The 8,735-nt window shown below is 37.1% G+C and overlaps 1 protein-coding gene across 1 annotated transcript in view; it reads left to right on the top strand.

Annotated features, from left to right (window-relative positions):
• Window positions 1-1,930: 1,930 nt before the first annotated feature.
• The window catches only part of LOC135107603 (importin subunit alpha-3-like), a 31,433-nt gene continuing 24,628 nt past the window's right edge, over window positions 1,931-8,735 (top strand). The window contains 2 exon segments of the mRNA XM_064017635.1: window positions 1,931-2,134; window positions 8,044-8,149. Of these exon segments, the coding sequence (XP_063873705.1) occupies window positions 2,063-2,134; window positions 8,044-8,149 (178 nt within the window). The 5' untranslated portion in view covers window positions 1,931-2,062.

Here is an 8,735-nt window from a genome sequence, read left to right as displayed (position 1 = left end):
AAAGCAGTCCATATCGTAAGTCCAGCGGTCCAGCCGATCCTTGCCTTGCAGTACTATCTTGTGTAGACGTCAAGAAAGCATGCTTGAACTCAATATCTCCTGACCTCTGGAGTCCTTGTTGTATCAGTGTAGACATTCACAAACTGAATATGTCTAAAGGTGTCTACTTTCTAAATGTGCTGCAGGAGCCATCCAAGACAGCGCTGTCCAAGTACCCTATTTGCAGATTGTTCATGTGTAGTACTGTAATAGGGTCAGTTAATGGACTATACTGTTTGTCTGAATATTTCTGCTTGTCAGTGAGGTATCCAGGCGGATTTCTGCTGTTCATCTTCTGATCACTTGTGTCCATCATTTTACCTGTGTGTTTCCTCATGCAAACATCCATCCGCTCGGCGTGTCCCTTAGAATGACATGATAGACTCTGACACTGAGTACATCTTTATGTCACGGGAAGCATAGGTAGTGTATTAATAGCAATATATGTACTATAGCTACCCCACCTGCTGCTGTCACTTGCGGTCCCATTAGATATGTGCATGTTTCCCACAATAGTGGTTGCACTTCCGTATCGTGTGGCTTATGATACAGGAAATACACTGAGCCTTGGGGACAGCCTAGAAGTCAACAATGCCTTGTTGTCTGCTGTGTTTTGTGCTCCAGGCAAAAGGGAGAGGGGACGCTAAAAGCTGTGAGTTATTTTTAGTATATCTTTAAACTTAGCACATCAATAACATTTTACCTGAATATACTTATGCACGCCTCGCGTCTAGTTACCATCACTAGGTTCCGATCTCCTTTCTTATGAATACATGGAGTTATAAATATTGTGAGTTATTTTTAGTATACCTTAAAACTCGGCACATCAATAACATTTTACCTGAATATACTTATGCACCCCCTAGTGTCTATGTGTCATCAGCATGTTCCGACCTCCTTTCTTATTAATACATGGAACGTCTTGTTTCAAACCTGATCTAATCAATATGTGACTGGTGGCGATCATTTCACTCCCTCTTTTTGTTACCGTTACACACACACACACACACACACACACACACTGTTAAGCAAATCTGTCATTGATGTAAAACAAGCTCCATATAAGTGAATCATTATGTTCCAGATAATGAGAAAGTACTAAATAAAATCTGACTTTAAAAATGCGGTGATCAATTTATTATTCTTTCTTTTATGATGGCAGGTTTTGATGAAATACCACTGATCCAGGTTACGCATTATACATATCAAATCAACATTCCGTATATTCTAAGTAATGTAATTTTATATCTATAGAGCCTATACATTTATTTCTGGTGTATTTCCTGTTCAACTTTGATCCAGCTCGAAACGGTATGAAAGCTCTTCCACGATTGGTTGCTCAAATAGTAAACAAATACTATCTTGTACAAATTACTGAATAAAACTAACACACAGTGCCCGTCACACATATAAAGAACAATTCTGAATTAATATAAGCGTCCAGTATTGGTAATGAACTTGCAAAACGACATGAACATATAGAGCCGGGGAGATGTAGTAGTGACAGGGAGACGGCGGCTACCAATAATAATACGATAAACACACAAGACACCACATTTATAAAAGAATAATTTCCAAGACACACAGGTGTCCAAAATTAATGATAAATAAAAAAAACACCAAAGATAGAGATGGAACAAATATATATAATAGTGATTGGGAAGAGGCGGCGACCAATCAATGCTCTCATCTCAGGGTCGGAGAGGAGAGGGAGCGTGACACTGACAGTATTTAAGAAAGGAAAAAAAAAACAATATATAAGTTTTGGACAGGAATAGAGGGGAAAGGGAAAGAGAAGACACAGACAGACGTAGACAGTGAGGAGGGACATGTCAGGGAGTGCCGATATAAAGGCTAGACTCGCGACCAACAACTGAACTGAACTGGCCAATGGAAGGCTTGGTTTGAGTCCCGGAGTGTGACGTCAAGCGGTCTGTCTGTCTGTCTTGCGGGCACCGGACGTGTTCAGGGGAGGGCAAGAACGCTGGTTTTGGGGCTAGAGAGGCTCACATCCAAGTCTATAATGGACAAGCAACAAAATGACCAGTTTAAGAACAGAATGGGAGTCTTCAAGAACAAGGGAAAGGACCAGGATGTAAGTGTGACGGTCTGGAGATGTGTGGTCACGGGAACACCTTATTTCACACCTTTATTTGGCATCCTTAACTTATTATTGAGTAGATACATAGCAAAATAACCGGATTGAGAATAGAATGGGAGCTTTTAAGAACAAGGGGAAAGACTTGAGTACAAGTGTGGTGGTCAGGGTGTGTTGGCTCACGGGAACACATTTCACACTAGGACCTCATGCCCCCTGACTTCATGTGGATCAGTTGTGTATGGTAGTGAATGTTGGTCTCAAGGGAAGGGTTCATGGTAAAGGCTAGAGTGAGATCAGTTTTTAGGTTTGACTCATTGATGGTGTGGTTCTCTCTCTCTCTCTCTCTCTCTCTCTCTCTCTCTCTCTCTCTCTCTCTCTCTCTCTCTCTCTCTCTCTCTCTCTCTCTCTCTCTCTCTCGTTTGTAATTTTGTTTAATTTATTTCCTTTTATATTAAGCATGTATGTCCAACTGCCCTACAATTGTTTATGGCAGTGCCTCTCTGCATTATGTCTCACATGCCCCAGGGTTTGACAGCCATGCTTCATCATAAGTGTGTCTCCCATTGCAACACTCTCATGAATAGGAAATATCGGTGGTTCCTGCTATTGTGAAACTTTTATTGGATTAACCACAGATCAGCCAGCCAAGCTAGTTTTAGGATGGTTAATGTCATGTTTGATGAAGTATTTTTAGTCCAACCTCACCAATCTTTACCCTGATATTCACAGAAATCTAAATCCCAGACATAGCTGTGTAACTGTGGTGGGTGATCTTCATGCATTATGTTTTCATTTCATGTTTTCTGTGGCAAAGATTAATTACACTAACCCAAAACATTCTCAAGTCACATGCATTTTCCTACCTGGTGTGGATATTTTTTCATTGTACATGTAAACGAGATTGGCATAAGAACACAGAAAGATATAGAAAAACTTTCGTGTCTTCTGTGGTAAATTTGATTCATGCTTAGTCTATGAACAGTTGCACGTTGGAAATGTCTGGCCAAGATAGGCATAAAGGCTTCCATCAAACATTTAAGCAACATATACTGACTTTTCCCTCCATGCAGTTATACTTTTTAATAGTAAAGAAGCTTCTGGTTTCAGGTGGTAGAACATTGACTATCAATGACAGCTCTTTGTTGATATTTTAAAGTGAATTTTTAAATTGTGTAGGGTTTTATTTAGAAGTCTCCTCTCTTGGCAGTTGCCATTCAGCTCTCTAAGATTGGCAGCTTTTTTTTTTTTTTTTCATCTTTTGTAACTTGGAAATGAGTTTACTCAAGAAATTAATTTGGTACATATATAATGACAGAGGAAAGAATTCATGTATTATGTAAAAGTATAATAAAGTGGGGTAAGAAAATAACAAGGTCAACTCTGGTCTCCAAAACCATATAATTTTCTTGGCAAGTCTTTATTTCATCTGAAGGATCATCATTAAACCTTAAAATTTAGTAAGGATTTTAGCTTACAAAAATAATTAGGTACAGTAAAATCCTTCTTATCCGGCATCATGCCAGATACTTGAATATTGCCGGATACTTGAATAGAAATGAAATTATGTCCACAATCACCACCCTACACTCACGCATCTTACCATAACAAAGATCAGCTGATCTGATCAGCTGCTTAAGTGTAAGCACAACACGCTTCCTCTTTTTTACAACTTTAGGCATGATAAAGGCGTCAGGCGATAAACAGTGCACACGCGGGACTGAGTCACTGAGTAAACACAGTGCAGTGGGCCGTGGGTGGCGTGAAGCAGTGCGCTCTGGTGGCGAGGGGACAAAGTATGCCTCACGCGGGAATTTTAATCGATTTTATGAGTACACATTGATTTTTTATTGATTTTAAGGCTCGGGGAAAAATGTGCCGGATACTTGAAGCTGCCAGATACTCGAATGCCGGATGAGAGGGATTTTACTGTATTTTGTTGTAGTATTTGTATTGTGTTTTTTTTTTTACTTGGAAAATGGGGAAGAAAAAATCATGTACGGGGAAAAAGTTTCTTTTATTTTATAATTATGTTAAGCCTGCAATTAATGACAAAATAAATGCATAAATGGATTCTGCAAACATCAAATCATGTATATAAATGAAAGGGCAATTTTGTATTCAAAATCATATTCCTGTGAAAAAAAAAAAAAGAAAAAAAAATCAACAAATCTGTGTTGGTAAACTGCTTACACAGTAACACTATTTACTTTTAATTTTTTACACCTTAAATTCTTTAGCAATGTTTTTTCAGGTGAGCTGAAACAACTACATCAGGGAAATAAAAAGTTGATTTAGTGATGTCTGGATGTACAGGTTCATAGAAAAGATAAATATACTGAACAGGAACAATTGAAAGGTCACTTGTTGTCCTCTCAATCTGCAACCAATCCCTTGGGTTACTAGTAGTGGTCTTTTTCTTTAGAAAGTTCATCTCCACTTCTGATACATTTCCTTCTTCCTCCTTGGAAATGATTTTCATGACTTTTCTCCAGTAATAAGTCACACGAGGACCAGTATAATAACTTTTCAGTTATTTTAGGCAGTTCAAATCTGGTTTTTGTAGGAGCAGTGTTTTCCAGTTATGTTGTGGGTGCTTCCATTGATGTATCATCTTGCTCTACATTCTGGAAACATTCCAGACTGATATCTGATGAAGAATTATCATAATCTATATCTTCATCTGTTGTGGTTGCTGAATCAGTGTTGTATAATTTTCTTTGTGGCTTTCTTGGTTTTTTCTGTTTCTGTTATGTTGTCATTTGGGTTTTCCTCTTTCTTTGTGTCTTTTTTCCTCCAGTTTTGTCTTCATTTTTCTTTCTTAGCTGTTCAGCACACTCCTTATGTGTCACCACTTCACTGTGGGTGTTTATTTTCCTTGGTTGCAGAAGAGTTTTACCACATCACCCCTCTGAACTGAAGAACTTGCTCCAGTGTTGTCTCTGTTTCTTTTGTTGTTAGGAGGATACTGTACTACATTCCCTCAGGAGCCCTTGCTTGTATCTCATTAATGATTGCTTTAAAACTTAATACCCTGGCATACAAGGCCTCATTATCCTATATTTCTTTGACTACATTATCATTGAGGAGTGTTGATGGACATGTAGATTGTGAAGCTCACCTTGACATAACTGGAGATGATGAGGCTTCCCTTGATGTACCTGGATACTGAAAACTTTGCCTTGATGTACTTGGAGATGGTGAGGCTTGCCTTGATGTATCTGGACACTGCAAAGTTTGCCTTGACATACTTGGAGATGTTGATGCCTGCCTTGACATACTTGGAGTCAGTGAGGCTTGTTTTGATGTACTTGGAGACCAAAAAAGCTCGCCTTGATGGACCTGGACTTGATGTTGCTATTGGAGGTTCCATGATATGCATAAAGTTGGGTCATTTTTCTTGTTCAGTGATTTTTGTTTCTTAGGCATCTATAGTATTTGAGGTTGGAATGAGTATTGGGCTGTTATTAGCATCCACAGCAGATCCTAAATCTTTCCACATTGTGTAGGTTTTTAACTTAATAGGATCGAGTCTGTCCGTCTTAGATTTTTTCTGAAGTGAATGGATATATATACCAGTGGCTTTAAAATCTGCCTTAACATTGCTCTCAGACAACGCCTGCTTCCAAGTTTTGCTGAGCGTGTTCACAAAGCCTGTCTTTCCTAGAGGTCTGCGGGTGAACTTGTTCCATCAGATTTCTTTCATAGTAAGCCTTAAGAGGGGCAAAGCAGGCCACATTTAATGGTTGCAAATGTGTTGTTATTACAACTATTGGCTTAAAAGAAATACAATAAATGTTCCATAAAAGTAAGTCTGGGAATATGAAACAAGTTTATTGATTTTTTTTTATTACAGTATAACAATAATATACAGTTAGTCATATATATATATATATATATATATATATAGCTACAAATTATGTGGTCATCAGAAAAATGGCTTTATCAAGAGAATTTGAACCTAACCTTATATACTCACCTGTCAATGTCATATCTTTACCTTTCCCTGGGCATTTCCCATGTCTCTTATGGGACTGATGTTCGACAGCTCTCCTCTACCAGGCCTGGTCATGCACTAGTAATGTATCAGTTATCTGATACATACAGATTTTAAAACACCAAAAGGTCTGCATCACTATCCACTACTGCATTTTCAGATAATGAAAGCTCTGCCTCTCTCCACATCAAAGAAATGCAGAGGTTGTGTGTGTGTGTGTGTGTGAGGGAAACTGACTGAGTCTGTGGGAGTCATGAGTGTGTGAGTAGGCTGTTTCAGCAAGTGAGAGTGAGGGTAAACTTGAATGAGTTGAATGGAATGTAAGCATGAGTTGAGGGATTAATAGAGTGAGAATAGCCATAGAAAGGAAGAAAATGAGAATAAATGTGAGTGATGTTCAGTCTGAGGAAGAAAATGAGTGTGAGTTAGATTATGGAAATAAGTGAAAGAATAAGTGAGAGTGAGAGCAGGAATGGAAGTGAATGCTAATTAGAGTTACAGAGTAAAAGTTAGCATGAGTGCATGTGAAAGTTAGTGAAAGGTGAAGTGTGAGAGTGAATATTCAAAAAACCCAAAGATTGCTAAATAGAATGAGAATGGAATTATATGAGAGTGAAGAATGAATGCTTTGTTAAGTGTGATAGGGAGAGAGAGGAAGGTATCACTTCTTTGCCCCTTAATCTTGGATAGATAAGGGGAGAGAAGATTAGAGACCAGATGAAATTTTTAAAATATGTTTTACATTTTTAATTCTCTTATTATTTCTCTTTTTTCCCCTCTTTCCTCTTTCTCTTGTCTTTGGAGCTTTGTATCACAAATACAATACACTCTGTATCACTGTTATGTGTAAAAATTGTCTGCATCCACAACTGTGGATAAGGAGGTAAAAGTAATCCTCATTTGCAAACATTAATATTTTAACCTCTTAGTTTTATTCACAGCTGCATTTTATGAGAAATGCATATCTGGCTTCCCATCTGCCTATGCAAAGCTCTTAAATTTAGTATACATTACATCACTGGCATACACATCATCCCATAATAGTTTTCTCATTTTCCCTTGCACAGTCCATCCACCTCCACCCTGGTCTTCTGTACCAATACAGTCTTCTTTCCTGTATTTTTCTAAATATATCCACCATCTAACTGTGTCACATGCAGTGTATTAATTATGATGTACAATCCTCTAACAGCCAGAACAACTAAGATATTTTAAAATAAGAATAATATATGGATACTGGTATACACATTTTATTCAGTAAGTGCTACAAGTAAGCCTACTGATGAGTGTTAACAAGTACTGCACACAAGCAACAAACTGAAAACAACACTGTGGACACAACAGTCATCCAATATTTAAATTATTTAGATTCCTTTTTCTATTTTAGTGATAAGTCAGAGTCTATAGATGTTTGAGCTCTTGATATACCAAGATAAACTTTCCTTTGATTTTTTTTATTTTATTTATTTATTTATATTTTTATTTTTGTTTTTATTTTATTTTATTATTTTTTTCTCCAGATAGTGGTAAACAGGTGACTGACTGTATTGATAAGGTACAGTCATGGACAATAATCAAGTTACCACATTCCTATTCTCCATGTTTTGTGTCTTCTTGCTCTCTTAAGTCCTCTGACCTACAAAGAAACTTTCACATGTCAGATTTTACTACTAAATTGCTTGTACATCAAAGGACTAAGTTTGAGGGAAAAAACCTAAAACACAGTGTGAGTGAGTCCACAAGGCTATTTGACTTTTGACCATGACTACCGATACAGAAGTTTTATCAGTGATTGACTTTTTGCTTCCTTTTGTCTATCCTTTCTTGTGTTATGTAAAATGTAATGTGCCATTGTCATTAATGGAACATAACAAAAAAATGTTTTCAAACTCATGTTGTTTCTTTACAGGAAATGAGAAGAAGAAGAACAGAAGTCACAGTTGAACTCAGAAAAAATAAAAGAGAAGAAACTTTTTTAAAACGAAGAAATGTGCCAGTTACAGACTCCACAACAGGTGAGTTTTGATAAGTGTTTGTCAGTGGAATCATGAAGAGAACAAGTCAGTTCACAAGTTAACCTGCCCAGGAGAGCAGCACAGGGGTAACACACTCTAATATCTCTAATTGATCCCATGACCCCATTTTGTATAGTATTTTATTGTTATAGCATCTGTTGAAATATAGTTTGTATCTAGGGTAATTTGTTCCTGGCTCATACCCAATACTATATTTGCTACCCAACACAAAAAGTAAGAAAGAAACGGGAGGAGAAAAAAGAATTATATATATATATATATATATATATATATATATATATATATATATATATATATATATATATATATATATATATATGTCACGCATAATGTGGATAATTGCCTAATGTGAACATTAGGCAGTGAAATTGCCTAATGTTCACATTAGGCAATTTGTTTGCACGATGTTGACAATAGGCAACTTACTTGCTTAATGTCCACTTTAGGCATGATTTTCAAATTAGGCAAGGGTATTTTGCCTAATGTGAATTGAATGACAAACCAGTGTCTACAGTTTGGTTAGGTTAGGTTAGGTTAGGTTAGGTTAGGTTAGGTTAGGTTAGGT

The sequence above is a fragment of the Scylla paramamosain genome, chromosome 15 (genome assembly GCF_035594125.1).
Source record: "Scylla paramamosain isolate STU-SP2022 chromosome 15, ASM3559412v1, whole genome shotgun sequence".
In the NCBI taxonomy this organism is placed as follows: Eukaryota; Metazoa; Arthropoda; class Malacostraca; order Decapoda; family Portunidae; genus Scylla; species Scylla paramamosain.
Note: the sequence above shows the minus strand (reverse complement) of the source record. Positions and strands in the feature narration are given on the sequence as shown.